The sequence below is a fragment of the Prunus persica genome, chromosome G2, assembly GCF_000346465.2.
Source record: "Prunus persica cultivar Lovell chromosome G2, Prunus_persica_NCBIv2, whole genome shotgun sequence".
NCBI classification, from domain to species: Eukaryota; Viridiplantae; Streptophyta; class Magnoliopsida; order Rosales; family Rosaceae; genus Prunus; species Prunus persica.
This window is the reverse complement of record NC_034010.1, coordinates 20,504,452-20,523,529: the sequence shown is the minus strand read 5'-3', so window position 1 is coordinate 20,523,529 and position 19,078 is coordinate 20,504,452. Positions and strand designations below refer to the sequence as shown.

Genomic DNA, 19,078 nt, shown 5'->3' with positions numbered 1-19,078 from the left:
TTACGGAATGAACAATTTTGCCCTCAAACTCGACGGAGAAGTGGATGAAATATTAGGAAATTTGCCGATAGGGGGACATGGGCTAAATAAAATAGTTTAGACCCTTAAATTTTATTTTTTTTTAACATCCGTACGGCAAATTGAAAATTGAGTAATTCAGAGAGTTCAACAGCTTACTCTCATCATTTTATGTAGTTGTTTTAGAATAACAAACCATTGCATCAAACCTCTTGGGATATCACGAGAGTAAAATTTATATAAACAAATTTTTTTTTTTTTTTTTTACAACGAGCAACATTTAAATAAAGCCTAAGAAATTAAACAAGCTATAAACATCACAGAAAGATGGAAAATGGGGCACCACAGTACTTTACAATCTTAGTTTATTTCATTCACCATAGCTGCTTCACCAAAATTATACTCCACCAGTAAACAATTAAACACCAGGAACGTAGGGTTCAAAGAGCTTCACACAAGGATTTGCATCATATTGCATGATCCCGGCTGCACGTTCAAATTCCTCCCTTAAAACTTTTATGCTGTACTTGTCCACCACTCGACCCAGGTCATGGGATATCTCGAAAGGATCCTCTATGCATATCAAATGCCGATCATTCCCAATCCTTCTTGTCCAGTCTTTTTCCCGCTTGCTGAACAAATTAACATCATAGCTAAGTTTCTTTTCTTTGGGGGGTGTTAAATAATTTTCATGGTAAAGATATGCAAATGTTCTCAAAATACTTAGAATATTCCAGTGATGACAATTTAACTGTCCTTCCATTCAACACACACTTAAAAGAAAGAAACAAAACTGGTTAAGTAATAATTATATAATGAATCAATATTTTAAGTCACTTATCTTAATAAAACATAACAGATTCCATATCTCACCTGAGTATGCTTCCTGTACGAACAGATATGACAGAATTTGCATAATCATGACCATATGCCCAGTAATTGAAAAATGCCCACACCAGTTTAGCAATAGGTTCCCTGTTATGGGATCCAAAATCTCGAAGTTTGTCTACTTGATCAAAGAAAGCACATTCAATGTTCTCGACAGTGACAGAGTATGTTGACTGCATTTCCTGAAAGAGAACAGAGGTAGTGCTTAAACACACAAATAGAACGATACTGAATATGACGTCCATATATGCCTTGCATGCCTCTCGTTGAAGCAAACTAGGAAGACATACCTGTAAGCAGGGAAGAACAGCGGGTCTGCGCTGTTGTAAGAAATGAATGCACATCAAAACATACCTGAAAAAGAAAAGGCAAACATTTAGATTTTCATGGCAAAGGGAACAAAAGTATCTCCCAACCTTGTGTTGCTAATGTTGGGAAGGTGAGATTCAAAAGTTAACTTACGCGTAGCTAGATAGGGTTCCTTGGTAAGTTTCATTGACTCCTCTTGACTTGGCCCAATGTTTCACAATAAAAGCCAACTGCCGTAATCTTGCATCTATTTTTGCATAATCACGAAGAAGCTTTGTATTTATAACAGCCAAAACATTGTTGATGCATATGTCACAGGAGATACCAGTGACAGGATCCATAAGCTTTACTATGGGAACCCTAGCACGTGTCAACGCCTGAAACAAACAGGAATATGCATAAAGTGGTTATACAAAACTCTTAAGAGAATTAAACCACCAAAAGTTGTGTTGCCCGGATAGAAAGGGTTATGCATAAGGTGGTAATATTCAAACGTTGTTTCACAAGATCCCTAAAGTTAGACTTAGATGTATGATAACTGCATCAACATGCGGGATACAGAATTGCATTTCATGAACGCCTTGTTACTAATAAGCCAAAAAGCTACCTACGCATTTCCTGGATTTAACAGTCAAGATAGAGAATGTTACTTAAAGAATGAAAAAAAAAAGGTGGGGGAAGAAAGCTCTATCTTAAGCACACATGTGATAAAGATTTGAAGTCTAGGTTTAAACAGCATTCCTTGAAATTCATGTGGACGAGATATGTGAATCCAACACATAATGCCAAGCAAAGCATGAAATATTTATATTCCACACCTAGTTGACCAATCCCTAATAATCTTTTTCAACTCTTTATACAATTTTATGGTAATAAGATATTCGTGTGAGTACGCAATACCAACAAATTACTAAAGCAAAACCATAGAGCCTTGTTTAACAACGTAACCACAGAAATTTTATCTTCCTCTCCTCTAATATAATGTTTTACAGTTCATTGCACTCAACACTCAATGGGACATTATACAAAAGAATAATACTGCTTACAGAACCATAAGATAAATCTTAAATAGTAATATAACAGCCCTGATTCTTGCATATAAGATATCAGAGTCTTGCATATAAAGGTCTAATACCATCACAAATATCAGAGTCTTGCATCTTAAAAAGATTCCATGACAAGAGATATAATTTTCTACCACTTCAATATATCCAATCAACCATCAAGTATAAGTGGCCAAACAATATTTTGCATAGGTAAAGCCCTAAGTAGGTAAAAACATTCCCCTTGTGTTTCCCTTATCAACCGAAAGAAGCACAGTTTCCCATATCATTTATAACTCGAAGATATAATTCAGCTTTTGTTTTTCTGTGCCGTCAGAGGGTAATTTTTTGTCAAAAAGTTAAAATTTATGCCGTTGAAGAATTTTTTATACCCAAAACTCTCATTGAGAAAAGCACATCAGTCAATACAATGACCAAAACATTGCAAGTAGCATCCATCAACATTTGCCAATGCCCAAATGTAAAGTTTTATCTATCACATAAATTCATGAGGAGAGGCACTCTGATTCACCTGCACATTCTGTAGATTGTCTGATTGCAAAATATCTGCCAACCTTAATAAGATCTCAGACTTGTTGTCATCTGCCACATCAATTGCAAGACAAAGATCAATATCACTTTTAGAAACTCCAAATGAGTTGCCACACGACCCATAGACATACAGCTGAGCTTCAGGCCATTCCTTGGTTATTAATGTCTCTAATAATGTAAATAATTGATTCTGCTTAGCCTTCTCTTCCTCAGTTGGTATCAAGGAATCATAAATTGCAAGAAAAGGAGCATTTAGCCTGTCTATGTCAAAGCGACATTGCATCTGACTTTTGAAGATTCTCATTCTTTGGCTAAGTAGGTGTTGTCCTCTGTTATCTGATCTTGAATCCTGATAATGAAAACTATAAGTAACTCATATCTAAACCATTTGTTGCTTTGGATAATTAACGAACACAAACACACACAAACGATGGCTTCTTATAAGGACCTGACTTGAGAATTGGTGTCGCACCATATGTTTAGATATGGATGGCTAACATATAGTGTAGATGAGAGTGAGATGCTTCTCAAAAACGATAATCAAGTGAAGTCCCAATAAACTCTCCATTCATTACATAATTTTCTCTTGTGCGAAAGAGTTTGGTATAACCCAGACCGCATATTCAGACATGACTTCACTTTACCAATCATTCTGATTAACAGTCTGACAACAAAAAATTACTCTGCTTGTGCATCTCCATGTATAACTATGCTTGCTATGGAATGATAGGTATCATTTGCAGAAATTTATTAACTTGCAGAGCAGTTACAAATTCACCAAAACACAAAAGCTTTGAAACAAGTGTCAAGCAGAGAATTAACATAGGTAAGCATCAACTTGAATCCAAACAAACAAATTCACTTCATGAATTCTCATAGCATTCAAAACCTTTGTATGTATCGTAAATTCATAATAGAAAGGAAAATAAAAAAAGGTTCAACCTTTTCGCGCGAATTATGGTGTTGCTTCGCCTCATTCTTGTCATCCTCCTCATTCTTGTCATCCTTTTCATGCTGCAAATTCATCATCGACTTTTCAATCTCTGAAGCTGAAGCCGAATGAAGATTGGCGCCAGTGGGCGGACCAGGATCATCAAGCTGTGCACTGAACCCCAGTCCACGAGCCCCATTGCCTCGAATTCGACTGTCTTCACTTGCCAATCTTCTCACTCTCTCATCCTCAAAAGAAGCATCCCGGTTCCTCACAAATTCACTTGAACTCTGCCTTTCCCGATCCACATTGTGCTCAAAATCTCTCCTTCTACTCCCAGAATCCCAATTCCCTCCTCCTCTCGAATTGTTCCCAAACCCAGGCGGTGGAGTATTCCTCTGAAATTGCTTTCCCCTTCCAGCTCCACCTCCACCTCCGCCCCGTCGTTCCTGCTCCCGAGAATTGAAAGTATCAGGATTTCCATGCCGAAACTCATTCGAAGAGGAAGAATTGTTCGGATTCAAATTGAGACTCCGGTCGAAGCCATTACTGAGATTGGAAACCTCAGAGGATGTGTTGGCAGTCACTGGAGGCTCGGGATTTCGGATAATGTCGCTGGGCAAGTAACTAAACTTGAGCTTCTGCTGCTCTTGGTGCTGCTGTTTCAGCTGGGCAAGGTTTTGGCTTTGGAGGGCATTATTGCTCGGACTCTGAAACCCTACTAGATTTCTCAAATCGTCCGTAAGGGCGAGGTTTCCCGGGAATTGATTTCCACCAAATTGGGGAAAGGGATTGGGAGGAGAGGGAGAGGGATAGGGGTTTTGGGGAAACCCTAGAAAGTTGAAAGGAGAAGGAGGAGATTGGGTGGACCAGAGAGAAGAAGAAGAAGGGTTGGGGAGCTGAGAAAGATGATCCCGGCCGTTGGATGATGCCCACGGTGGTATCGGCGGGAAGGGGAGGGTGGGGCCCACGGCTGCCACCGCCGGATCAAGCACCAGAGATTGTTGTTGCTGCTGTTGATGTTGATGTTGCTGTTGGTGGTGAAGGAGATGAGGCTTCTGTTGGAGCAAGGACAGGAGGAACTCTCCGCCGTTAGACGCCGGCAGAGGCGGAGCGTCACCTCCACCGCCGGCCATTGGGCTGGGCTGGGCTGCGTATGGGCTTCTTCGAATTTTCAGTTTTTGAGCAGTCGCAGCTCCCAGTCTCTGAAGCGACTCTTCCAAAAAAGTCTGGAAGTGAGAAAGAGAGCGAGAGAGAGTGCATTAAGAAAGAATAATAAAAAGGAGCGTGTAGGAGAGAGAGAAAGAGAGAGAGCACTGTTGTTGTTTAATGAGTTGATGTAGTTTAGTTTTTATTTTTATTTTTATTTTTTGCTAACAACAGGTGAATTCATTTACAATGTAGTTTAGGAGATGTTTGTTTAGATTTGGATTTGGAGGATCGAGGCTCTGTATTTAATATTGGTGTATTTATATGTATTTAGGAAAATATTAACTGTTTAATAGATCTAATGAAACTTAATTATTCCACATCAGCATAATTGTATTAAATTAAAAAGTCTCCTTTTGCACTGTATCACTTACTCATCTCTTCCTCTCTCATGCGGCCTTTCCCCCTTCTCTCCTATAATTATATCATTTGATAATTATGAAAATCTGGAATTTGATTTCCCAAATCAATTAGCCATGTCTCATACTAATAATTTAGCATTTTAAATTTATTAATATGACTTAAATATGATATGTGAATTGGTTCTCAAAAAGAAAATCACACTAGGTATAGATTATGATTATTAAAATGGCTAATTTGGCTAGGTTTGTTTAATTTCTGCTCATGGGTTCGTCTTCATCTTTCTCTTGGGCTTGTTTTAATTTCCTCTTGAGTTTGATTTGATGTATTTTCTGTTCAGGTTTGATACAATTAGTTTTTTTGGTTTCTGCAATTTGGTTGTGGGTTTCATATATGCAAAAACGTATAAAAAGAATGGAAAAAAAGGGGCTTGATGTGGTGGGGAGGAAGATAGTGGTGTGGGTTTGTTTAATTGTTGCAGAAAGAAGAAAAGAAAGTAACAGGCAAAGACAAAGGTGCAGGTGGGGTCGAAGGGAGGGGAGACTAAGATGAAAAAGTTACAATGATAAGGTGCAAAGTGAGAGTTCTTGTCTAATACAATTATATTGACGTGGATTACTTAAAATTCGTTAGATTAATTAAGTGGTTGATATTTTTTTTAACGTGTATAAATTCATCAATGTTAAATATAGAGACTCGGGAATCTTAAATTTAGACCGATTTACAAATATTTGTATTAACATTAACTACTACTTACTACTGTCATGTTTATGCGCTTACTGGTTAACTATGTGCATCATGATTCGTATCATATCAACCAACAATGCAATAACGTTATATTTTTATCATCTCCATCAGCGCATGACAAAATCATAGCCCCTTAAGATTAGACCTTTTTACAGTTTAAAACCCCCACACCCTTCAGCTGCATCAAGGGAGGGATGTGGTCTCTGCCCCTCATCTCCACTATTTTTGCCCTACCTCTTCCTCTTCTTTCTTCCCTCTCAACCCCTCTTCCCTTTTATTTTCCTTCCCAATTTCCTCATATGTTAGGGCTTGGAGTTTTGGTTTGTGATGAGGCTTTTTGCTGCCCAGATCCACGTGGATCTTGGTTTTGTTTTGTATTTTTGTTTTTTGTTTTTGGTTGCAGGTGGGATAGCAACTGTTCCTCTGCTAATTTGTAGCTGATGTTGAAGTAGCCATGGCAAAACACCATTGTCTCCATAATTTAGTTGTTGCTTTTGGTGCACATACAAAGGGTGTTGGCCCTAGTTCAGAGTTTGGAGTTACAATCATGGAAGTTACCGTTTTGTGTGGGCTGGGGTTTAGCTAGTGTGGCATTGAGGGTTTAGCCGGTATGGCGTTATGGGTCTCTTCGGTTACTAGAGAGGATCTGGAGCGGTGATATTGTTTCTTTGTTTGTTTTAGTAAATTATTACTCTTTAGGAGTTTGCTTTATTTTATTTTAATTCTCAGGAACTCTATAGGAGTTTGCTGTGTTTTGTATTTTAATTTTTTAGCTGCAATACGGATCTGCCGTTTCTGCCGTTGCATGGTGGATTTGTATTGTTAGTTTGAGTACAAGCGCGTAATTCTCTCCAGATCAAATCAACATGTTGTTGTGTTTGGTCACTCAAGATATTGTACCCATTTCGGCACTTTTGTGACTTTGTACTTGTTCAATTTCATCAACAAATATTATCGTTTTTTCTCAAAAATCATAGCCTTTCAATATTTTATTTATTGTTAGCATATTCTTTAAATATATTGGTTAGTTTAATTAAAGTACTATTTAGACCATATTCAAAATGCATTTTAAATGAAGGGGGGCATTTTTGTATGAGAAAAGAGGAAGGATAATATGTAAAAAATGAAAAAATTGTGGAAAATTTTGTAGAAGAATGGAAAGAGTAAGGATAGTATGTAAAAGGAAGGATAAAAAGAATGTGGGAAATTATGTAGAAATGCGGTTGGTATTATGAATTTTTAAAAACTTTTTCAAAAACAAAATCAATTTTGGATAATAATAATAACGATTAGCTTACGTCAGCAGGCCTGAAATAGCCCACCCGTGAATCATGTCAAGTTTGGCCCAGAACTTGGCCTCTTCAGCCTATTGACCAAGTTCCAGTGATATGGCAGGTTTAGCACACTTTTTGGAGATTGCTTTTGGGTGTGAAAGGGCTAAATTTGTGAGTTTAGCTTGCTGTTGAAGATGGCCTTATACACCTCATTGCGTTAATGTGCTCACACTTCAACATGTAAGTGAAACTTCACATAATTTATATTTAAGCTATTCTTGACTAAAGCAAAGTTAAATTGTCATTTGGAAGCTTTTCATTGAGGAATGTTAAAGTAATATCGACATTTGTGAGTATTTTTTTACTTTTTAAATAATTTTTTGAATTGGTTATCGTGGTTCTATTCAATAAACAAATATTGAATGCACATGAATCTTTTCATAGCTAGTTAATAAAACTATGTTAGAGGGTTTGACAGTTGATCATTAAAACATAATAGAGGGTTTAGTGGCTTCTCATTAGGGGTGGGAAAAAAACTGGTCAACCTGACAAACCGAATCGAAGTTGAAAAGAAATTGTATTGACAACAACAAAAAAAGCCAACTTAAGCTCAAAAAACGAACCGGATTGTTTCAATAACACTTATTTATATCAAAATATACGAATAAACTCAATTAATATTCTAATCACATTTTTTGAGGATTTTTCTTATTGAGAGAGGCAATAATATACTAAACTCACACATATTACACGGATGTTAGGATCCGAACCCAGGACATATACTTAGGGAGCAATTATCCTAAACCACTACATTTGTGGGTCCTTTGCACAAATCACATTCTAAACCTCAAGTAGTATTTATATCTTGAGTGCAGCTAAACGAACCCTAAAATTAATTGAGTACACCATATTATCTAAGTATACCATAATATTTAAATCTAAATATAAAATTAACTAAGTTTACCCTATTTAACTACCAAAAATACCCCAATTACATCCTAATACACCATTATAAAAACCTAAAACAGCTTTGTTTATATATATATATATATATATATATACACTCAAATCTGCTTTTTGTATGCATTGGTGCAGAATGATCGAGTCCTGAAAATGAGGAAACTGGAAAAAACTTGTTCTGACATAATAGATGATGAAGCCAAACTCAGTGATACAATGATCTGCTTGATCACAAGGTTTGCCTATCCAATGTTTATTTAGTACTTTCAATTAAATGGTATCTATTGATCTTGGCTCCACCTTTACATTATTATTTTTAATCATATTACTTGTTTGGTGCCAGATCAATTCAAGCTCCAGATTTAAAGTTGAGAACAAGCATAAGCATGTTCATTTGGTGGCCAAGGATTGAAATACATTGTGAAGTGGAGTAACTGGGAATCACACTGTAGTGTCGCCTTTAAATTTGCAGCGTTGTTGGCCTTGGTTGGCTGGAACCTCATTCAAATTCAGAATCAAATGCAAATGGTTGGCTGGAACTTTTTTTTGTATGCTGAGTAACAAGTCTAGGACTCATAGTTTTCTTCTATTTGAAAAGTTTTCATAAGAAATATCATTATTGTCATTAATTATGCAATTCTATATGAATCAGACAAACATTGTGATCAGTGTCTCATAGTACAAGATCCATTCTCAACTTACCCATCTTTGGACACATTTGTTAATCCAGCCTGGCTTTATGGTTGGTCCCTCCCTAATCATTCATTTTATTATTATTATTGAGGTTAACAAACAAAGCAAAAAAAAAAAATCAATTTGGTTGAATATGGTGAGTAGGGTGTACTTTTTATATTTTTAGAATATGGTGTACTTATTAAAATTATATTTGTTTCACAATTCAATATATCATTTTTGGTCATTTTATATTAGGGTAAATTAGTAATTCAATAAATAGTTTGATACTGGGGTGTACTCAGTTAATTTTAGAGTTCATTTAACAGCCCTCTATATTTTTAGCCCAATTAATACTCAAATGTCTTAATCCAAATTTATAATCAATTAAATGACAATTATAACACTATTTTTTTTCTTTTAGGTGAACCATGGTCATTTTCCTTTTCACACCTCCTTTCTTTCTCTTCCACCCCTTTCTTTCTTTTTATCTTCCTTTTTATCTTTTGTTCACCTCTAGCTCGATTTGACAAATCAATGGCTCGCCGCCATCACCTTTATGGAGCTTCTCATATTCCCAAATTGAGAAAAATGGGTGAACCAAAACTCAAATCGTATAGGTCTAGATTGATTCGGCATGAATATCGAAGAATGTAAAATTTTTTTTTTGTTTTGGTTCCAATTTGAATGGTAAACAGGGCCCGACTGGAATGTGCCCACATCAACTTCTCATCAAACAAATCCACGCTTTAAAAATAAAAAAAAAACTGAGATCAATCGGTGAATAGTTTCCGAACAGTCCTTTGTTTTGGTAAACTAAGTCTGAATGCGTACTCGATATCTGAGCTCAATTTATTAGAAAAAAAACTACATATGAACCATAAAAACAACTTATCAAATACGAAATAAAAACACCAAAAGCTTCCCATAAAATATATTTTAAATAAATTTATCAATCTAAAGCAAATCATTTAATATACCTTGTCTCAAATGGGTTTGATTCTGTGTAATAGAAAGAAGCGATGTTGGATTGTTTTATTTAGATGAGTGAGAGTGAGAATATTTAGGAAGTTAGGTTGGGTCTAGAGATAAAATATAGCTTCTGTTTTGCATTTGGTGTGACAGTCCCCTAAATCATTAGCTTCAAAATTCAAGCTTTTGTCTTTAGTCCTAAAAATATTTTTTAGTGTGATGTTGATATAACAATATGTGTTTTATTTTACTCAGATTATAAATCGAGGAAATTAATAACATTGACTGTGACATACAAAAAATATTCATGAAAATCAGATTCAACGTGCCAAATAAAACAATATTCCCTACCAGTCTGGTGACACCGAATCACCAATTGGATAAGGAAAACCCCATCCCCTTGGAAACATTAAACCTAGTGTGTACTTGCTCATCCAAATATCATGGTGCCAAATTACCAAACCTTTACATATTTAAAAAATTCATATCTATATGTAGAGGCTCCTATACTTCCGATAAAATCCAATACTCCAACCCAGAAAATTTACTTCGTCCTCGTTTGTCCCTTAATACATCCACCCCTACCTGTAGAAATTGTCTCTCCCTCAAAATTACCACGTCTCTAAGAAAAGTAACAGCACAAATGAACCTTCATAAGAGAAATACAACAGTTTTCATAAAGAGATACTAGGAACATTAAATTTATCGAAATTATATGGACACAAAAGATTCAAACCAACAATGGAAGAAAGCAAAACTTCTTCAGAATTCATCAATTTAATTTCCTCCAATATTTCCACTCAATATAAAAAATAGTATCAGAATGTAGATTTAGAAAACTAGTGAACTGTGTGGAATATAGACATGATACATATTTTCAACTCAGCTTTATATACAATTTAATTTTAATTTTCAAGTGGAAAACAATTGAAATGACACAAAGTATTCATTTCCAATGTTGCAAAATAATTGTGATTGTCAAATTGATTGTATTTCATAAAAAAAGTGTCTGAGAAAATCCTACAAATAATTTTGCCCCTCGCATGTCCCCTTAACTTTTTTAGTGTCAAAATTCAAGATGTTTTCTTTAGCCCTAAAAATTGAAAAATTATATAGCGTGACGATGTTATAATCATATATGTTTTATTATACACAGATTATAAATAGAGGAAATTAATAACATCGACGGTTACATGGAAAAATTACTCATGAAATCCAAATTTAAAGTCCCAAAGAAAACTGTATTTCCTACAAGTCCGTTATCACTAACGGATTGCATGGGATAAGTAAAACCCCATTCCATGGAAACATTCAACCAAGTGTAAACTTGCTACCCAAATATCATGGTGAAAATGCGACAAACCCTCCTACATTTCCGATAAAACACAATAATCAAATCCAGAAAATTTATCAACTCAGTTGCTGCATTCAAAATTCAAAATCCCACTGAAAAACAACCCCAACAAATTTTTATAAATAAAAAATAAAAAATGGAACCCATGCTTCTGGTTTCAGCTAGCTAACCACGTACATTGCGTAAAAATTTACCAAAATGTCTAAATTCGACCCGTACGCCCACCTCAACATATCCCACGACCCCGCCACCGATACTCTGACCCGCCCCGCCACCACCCCCACGACGCCCACCAACACGGACCCCACCCCGGGGGACCCGGTCGTTTTCAAGGACGTCACGCTCAACCCGGAAACCCGAACCTGGGCCCGAATCTTCCGACCCACTAAACTCCCGTCAAACGACAACACCGTGGCTCGGCTACCCATCATCATCTACTTCCACCACGGCGGCTGGATCCTCCTCTCCGCTGCCGACGCCGCCGCCCACACCAACTGCTCTCAGATCACCTCCGAGGTTCCCGTCATCATCGTCTCCGTCAACTACCGCCTCGCGCCCGAGAGCCGGCTCCCGGCCCAGCACCACGACGCCCTCGACGCGATCCATTGGGTCCGGGCCCAGGCCCAGGACCCGAAGGGCGAGAACTGGATCCGAGACTACGCCGACGTGTCCAGGTGCTACTTGTACGGCTGCGGGTGCGGGGGCAATATCGTCTTTTTCTCCGGGTTGAAAGCGTACCAGCTCCAGCTTGAGCCTCTGAAGATCTCCGGGATTATTATGAACCAGCCCATGTTCGGTGGGCTGCAGAGGACTAATTCGGAGCTGCGATTCGCTACGGACCAGTTGCTTCCGTTGCCTGTGCTGGATCTCATGTGGGACATGGCTTTACCGAAGTCGACGGACAGGAACCATCCGTATTGTAATCCGATGGCGGACGAAGTGCACAGGGATTTGATCAAGCGGCTGGGACGGTGTTTGGTGATTGGGTTTGGTGGGGACCCCATGATCGATCGGCAGCAGGAATTTGTGACGATGCTGGTGGCTTGTGGGGTGAGGGTTGATGCGCGGTTTGATGATCTTGGGTTCCATAACGTTGACTTTGTTGACTCTAGGCGGGCCGCTGCCGTTTTGAACATTGTTAAGGAGTTTATCATCTAATTTGGAGGTGATTATTTGTGAATGAGAATGTAGGGCGGTTTGATAATTATTTCAGTTTCAGTTTTCATTTTCAAGCTTTTGTTTTCACTTTTGTTTCTCCTCCCTCTCATCCTCACTCCGTTCTCCTCTCCTCTATACTCTAACACAGAAAATGAAAACTAAAAACAAAAATTAAAATGGTTATCAAACGAGCACTAAATTTCGAAATCTTTTTAGCGTATCTTATTAGAAATATATTCACAACACAATCAATTTTCCTTCGAATCTGTACTAAATTTAAATTTAATGTAATGTTTAGTAACTTTATTTTTTAGAGTCCCCACCAAGCCCTAGTCGGATAGGAAATTGTGCACATGCTTATTTGGATATCTCGGAGAACTATGCACAGCATTGCACTAGTGGAGAGAAGAAGTAATTTGACATCAAGGAGGGGGAATCCGATGACGGGTTGGTTAAGGATGAGAAGGGCAACCAGGATGTGAGGCAAGTTGACGATCAAGATAAGCAACAAGAACTATTATGGGCTGGTATGGTTAATTGGGGAAACTGAAGTGGCAGCTGAGAAATGAGCCGGTATGGTTAAAAGAATTGTGACTGTGATTGAGATTGACTATGCTTACAGTTTCTTGAAGAGTAATTTGAGGCAGAGTGAGAAAGTGTTGGAGATTACTCACAAGCGCATGTTGACAGTGGAACTTTAGGAAAAGAAGAACTGGATACATGACTTGGTTTGAGTAAAGCTTCAGAAGAACTAATATGGGCTTGTGTAGACTCTGTTTTAGTTAAAGAATAAACTGGATTCAAAGGAGCTTGCAGAGTCTTTGTGGGAACATAAGGAATCATATCTTGGAGACAACGGAACTTTGACTTTTTTTTTTTTTTTTCTTATTGCACAACACAATAATGTTCAACTCAAATCTTGGAGACAATCACAATAACAAAAGCAGGAAGTGAGAAATGAAAAAAGAAAGAAATTAGAAAGAAACAAAAGCTCATCAACTAATTAATTAATTGTAAAGCTTGGCATTAATCCGGCCGAATTGATAAAACTCGCTGAATCAACTTGTAATTATCGGTTTAGTTCGGTTTTGATCAAGAAAAAGTTAAACGGTTTAAAAACCAAATTGGACCATATATAGTTTGATTTGATTTGGTTTTATTAAGAAAAAGTTAAACGATTTAAAAACCAAACTGGGCTGTATATAGTTTGGTTTGACTTGGTTTTGAGCTTTTGTAAACCGATCTAAACCAAACTGAACCATTTATGTGTATATTTTTTTATTTATATTATATTTTATATGTGTAATACTCTAATTAAGTAATAACTGTATATGAATATTTGAATTGAACTATATTAGTAATCGAAATTTGAAATTTTATAGCATGCTGAGCTTTAGGATGGTTTTGTACTCTAGAAAATGATTTAAGTATGAAGTAATTTGTGAATTTGTTGGTTGAATTGAGCTAACAATGTTGAAAAAATGCAAAAGGAAAAAGAATTGTGTTTAGTCCCAAACTGACCGAATCAAACTGTCTTAAATTGATTTAGTTTGGTTCGATTTTCTTCATGATTCTTATCAAAATCGAATCAAACCAAACCATTATATTGTAATTACTTCAGCCATAATTTCGAAGTAAAATCAATCTAATCTAGACTGTGTCTACCCTAATCATGAATGCACTGATTAATATAATATACGTGCAGAGATATTAATTGTTGGTATGATGAAGATTGCACGAGTACCACTTTAGGACCGTCCAACCCACGAAGTACCACTTGATTTGGTAGATCTGCGAAACGGACACAAAATCAACTTCAACATCAAATGTCTAGTATAAAGTTTGCTCCAACATCAACATCAACTTCAACTTCAACTTAATATTATTAGAAAATACCTTTTTTTATATCTATTTTATTTTAATATTTGTTGATTTTACTTCTGTTCACGTAGAATTGTTACTTTTCACCCGATGAATATTTGTGTTGTAAACCCTCTCTCCGAATCGCTTGTAGCTCAAGTCATAACAACCATTTTCTTTCGAGGTTTGGAAATCTTGCATTCACTCCATTTTATTTCTAACAACATGCCCAAAATGCTTGAATTATGACATAAAAATTAGTGCTCATAGAATTCACAATATCAGAACAAGACAAAAGGGAATAAATTAATTCATACAAATATTTATAATAAAATGTAAAATCCAACTCAGCTTCTTTCAGATAGCTGATTTCGAAACGCCAACAGCTTTACTGTCGTTTGCACCGCAAGAATGGATTAAATCCTTAACGATGTCGTACAGAGCCTTAGCCTTGCTGGGATCAAAGAGCTCCACTCCATGAAAACCATCCTCTTCAAACTTGGCCACCACATGCGCCCCACGTGACTCCAACAACTTCACAAACTCCTTCTGCCTATCCACCAGTGGGTCCCCACCGAACCCTCTCACTACACACGTTGGCAACTGTCCGATCCTCTCATCACCGCCCCGTACCGTCGGATTGCTATACTCATGATTCCGATCAGCTCCACTCGGCAATGACAGGGCCCACATCAAATCATTAGAAACCAACGGCAAAATCCGATCGTTGATCAGCCTTAACTCGGACTGAGTCCTCTCGACCCCACCGAAATAAGGCTGGTTCAATATTAGCCCTCGGATCTTCACTGGAGAGAGATCAGCGCTCGCGATGCGTAGACCCGCGTGGTAGACGATATTAGCCCCGGCGCTGCTGCCCAATAGGAAGCACTTGGAGAAATCAACGGTGTCCTTCAACCAGGGATCGCAGCCGTTGACGTTGGAGGCCTGGCTGCGGGCCCAGTCGACGGCCTCAACGGCGTCGTCGTAGGCAGAGGGGAGAGGGTGCTCGGGAGCCAGGCGGTACTCGACGGAGACGACGAGGGCCGGGAGAGAGAGCGCCATGCGAGAGCAGGAGTCGTGGAAAGGTTGTAAAGCCACGGAGAAGAGGACGAAGCCGCCGCCATGGAAGTAGAAGATAAGAGGGAGCTTAGAGTTTGCGGGAAGAGGGTGGGGCTTGAAGATCCTTACGGAGTTTTTAGTTGTTGGGTTTATTTGGATGTCCTTGGAGAGAACGAGTTGGGGTGAGTTTGACTGGGTGGCTGCGGCGGAGGAAATGGAGTCAGTTGGAGTCGGAGATGAGGGGACTATGGGGAATGGGGGGTGGCGGGTGAGGGAGCCATCTGGGTTTTTGACGATGTTGAGGAGCTTGTAGGGGTCGTCGTTGGATGTTGGGGTTTGTGAAGGCTTATCCGCCATGGCTGTCTGTGTGTAGCTTGGAATGTGTGGATGCCCGTGAAGTGTTTGTGTTTATGTCTGTGAGAAAGTGAGTGTTACTTGTGGAAGAAAATGGGAGTTAGCGGGCAGATGAGGGAATTAAAGGATATGAGCAATTAATGCCAGAAGGAAGAAGCACTTATTTTTGTTGCAGGCAATTCAATTATTGACAAGAGACAGATACACTCGATACCTCACCTAGAAAAGAGGGCATTGATTTAAATTTAATTACGAGTGTCTGTGTGTGTGGGGTCAAAATCAGAGTCTCTTGTCTAAATTAAGAGGTAGAATTGTGTTGCGGAGGATGATGTATTGAGAACCATTGGATGATCCTGAGAATCATGCAGACGTTGAGATTATTACGTGAGAGTGAACTTGAAATAAGAATTAGTGAATGATTGAGCCTTAAAACCAGTGATTAAGAACCAAATCAAACTTGGAGTTGTTACCAAATGTAATTTAGACATGAGTCAGCAGCATTAAAAAAAAAAAAACAAACCAACCCAGAAGACCAGAACAAAACCGAAGTAAAAGCAACAGATTTGGACTTCGGCAAATTCAGATGATAACAGGTGATTTGGCAAATAGGAGATTTTATCTTTTGTCATGCAGCCCAAAAAAAGATTGAGAAATTGGTGCCCTCCTTTGCTGGCCCTGGCTTGTCTCAGCTAAGTGTTCTCTTCTTTTTTACGTTTTGGGGCTTGGACTACCAAAACAATACCATTGAGAAACGTTTGACTAGATGGATGAAGCCCAAGGGTACCATACCACTTACCATACTACCCATCAACCGGCAGAACTCAGAAAGGCTATAACGAGGAATTTAGAATGATGAGGTTATTTAAGAAGTTCAATTCCATCATTCATAAATGTGAGAAAATTAATAGATTTAAACATTTTAAATAGTTTGATTGTGAAATTGAACCCCTCAAATAAGCACCTCATTCTAAACTCCTCATTATAGAAGCTCCCGAAAATTAATACCCATTACCGGATGCAAAAATATAATGAACCTCCTCATCCCAAGTCCAAAATATAATGGGAACATGCTCGCACAGTGAAAATAATTCTATAATTTTACATAAGGGACTTGTAACTCAAGTAGCTAAGAACATTTTACTCATGCACTCGAGATTTTAGATTCGATTCTCTCTCCCTTAATATCACTTTATCATAAAAAGAAATATTATATAATTTTACAAGGATTCAAGCAATTATTCTAAATAAGAAATGTGAAGAATAAATTATTTCCTTTCATGTAATATTAATTAAACGGGTTTATTTATCGTGTTAAAATCAGGCTATTCGGTGTTTGACACTAATTCGACCTATTTATTGTTTATGTTAATACCCAACTACTCACCTTGTTCCAAGTGGACAGGCCAAATAAGGGTTGAATTTTCTCGTGTCTACACAGAAACCATAATAACGGCAGGGCAGGGTCAACTGCTATGCATGAGAAGATGCAAATTCCCATTAATAATATTAAAGGGTAATTGGTGCAACAACAACACTTGAATTTCCAATTTATAGCATCACAACTGTTAACTGCACAAAACGGTAGGCAATGGGCAAAATTCATAAAGATCCCCCGATACAAGACCCAACGCCATGTCTCCACTCTCCACACAAGCTCACAAAAATGGTGATCATTTCAAACTTCTCGGTAGATAAAAACCAGTGCCAACATAAATCAACTTTTGAACTCTCTCTCTCTCTCTCTCTCTCTCTGTAGAAGTCACAGAAATGCCATAAAGTTAAGCTGTATTCGTCACCAAAGCTGTCACTGACAGAGTGGAATCTCATTCTGTTCAGAAGTAAACAAGGGACCATGTGGAAAGTTAAATACCACTGTTGCCACTAATTCAAAAGTCGATTGCACTGTTTTGCTATCCCCAATCAATCACAGACTGCCACGTTAAAAAATTATAAAGCGTGGCATGTCGCGATTTGTCAGTAATAACAACGTTTCACACAAGTGTTTCTCGTTCAACAGGAACCAAAATTCAGAAACCACAAAATTATATTTTGATGTGCATAAACTATAAAGACTTCAGCATCCCATCCAGGCTAAAAAAATTATCACTAGCTTTGCTAAACAGCTTTTGCCATGATCTAAAAGCAACAGAAGAGTGAATGAAAAGATGGTCAACTAACCAAACTCAATGGCCCTGCCTCAAACATTACACACACACACACACAAAGACTGAGTCAGAGAAGTATAGTGGCTAAATGATCAGTTTGTAAATGGGACCAAGATTTGTCCCCATGTTACTGAAACTGATGCTACTTTGGCACAAAATTCTGCCTCTTTTAAAAGGTAGCAGACCAACTCAAAAGGGAAGCATCATCCCGGGCCCTGTTTCAGGTCCTAAAAGTCACATAAAGCAAGCTCTGCTCAATTGAGTCCCAGGAGGAAAAATTGCTGATTATGATGGCCTACTACTACTGTCCTCAACGTTCAAAAGCAAAAGCAATGTTTCCATTTGTTTACTTTTACTATGAATCATGGAACTCCTAAATGTCAACAGAGCAAAAAAAATACTTGGGTTGCCTTCTTTCTATAGCAAAACTTAGTAACATCCAAAGAGCTAAGAAAAAAGAGCCTGAGTTTATGAATATGATGCAACTTTTCTTTCCTTTAAAGCATGAATTTCTACAAAACATGATAATTAGAAAGGACCTACAAAAGTACACTCTACAGTTAACAAAATCCCACAAACTCACCGGGCCTTTTTCCGGGACTTGAACGGAAAATTGGAAGGCGGGGAAGGTGAAAACTCGAAGGGCAAATGGGGTGGCTCTGCTTCACCCAAAAGGATCCCCACAATCTCCTTCATCGTTGGCCGCTTGCCCGGTGTTCTCTGCAGACATAGCAATGCAATTGTGATACAAAGCAATGCCTCTTCCTTATCTAAAGAATGTATAGACTGGTCGACAAGATCCAAAAGCTTCCCATTTCGAGCAAGCTGCCTGGCCCATGAAATTAGATTGGCCCTCTCGAATTCTGACATGGGGGAGGCCGTGACTTGAAGAGGCCTCCGACCCGAAATCAAGACCAAAACCAATACCCCAAAGCTATAGACATCACATTTCTCAGAGAGCTGCCCACCGCCACCATATTCAGGGGCAACATAACAAACTGTGCCTCTCATGCTTGGTGTGCTACTAATACCACCACTCTTTGGAACATCACCACCACAAGTACTACCCCAATCTTGGCTATTCCTCCTCCCACTTCTAATTTCACCACCCAATCCATCCAACCACCAATCAATACTCCGTGTAAGGCTGGAGTTAATGATCTTCCTCTTCTTCCTCTCTTGCCCCAAATCCT

At 38.1% G+C, this 19,078-nt stretch overlaps 4 protein-coding genes across 4 annotated transcripts in view; 1 reads left to right on the top strand and 3 right to left on the bottom strand.

Annotated features, from left to right (window-relative positions):
* On the bottom strand, positions 217–5,296 carry LOC18786083 (UTP:RNA uridylyltransferase 1). The gene is made up of 6 exons (XM_007220843.2): positions 3,753–5,296; positions 2,791–3,159; positions 1,369–1,592; positions 1,197–1,260; positions 892–1,088; positions 217–650 (listed from the first exon to the last, which is right to left on the bottom strand). Exons 1-6 carry the CDS (start codon positions 4,875–4,877, stop codon positions 437–439), a joined length of 2,193 nt encoding a protein of 730 aa, XP_007220905.1. The 5' UTR covers positions 4,878–5,296; the 3' UTR covers positions 217–436.
* LOC18786705 (probable carboxylesterase 9) lies at positions 11,094–12,727 on the top strand. Its single transcript, XM_007219472.2, has one exon. The coding sequence runs from the start codon at positions 11,488–11,490 to the stop codon at positions 12,445–12,447; it is 960 nt and encodes a 319-aa protein (XP_007219534.1). The 5' UTR covers positions 11,094–11,487; the 3' UTR covers positions 12,448–12,727.
* Positions 14,493–16,369, bottom strand: LOC18786862 (probable carboxylesterase 8). The gene has a single exon (XM_007220094.2). The coding sequence runs from the start codon at positions 15,721–15,723 to the stop codon at positions 14,665–14,667; it is 1,059 nt and encodes a 352-aa protein (XP_007220156.1). The 5' UTR covers positions 15,724–16,369; the 3' UTR covers positions 14,493–14,664.
* LOC18787555 (receptor-like serine/threonine-protein kinase At2g45590) overlaps positions 18,349–19,078 on the bottom strand; it is a 1,963-nt gene continuing 1,233 nt past the window's right edge. The window contains 1 exon segment of the mRNA XM_007220254.2: positions 18,349–19,076. Within this exon segment, the coding sequence (XP_007220316.2) occupies positions 18,465–19,076 (612 nt within the window). The 3' untranslated portion in view covers positions 18,349–18,464.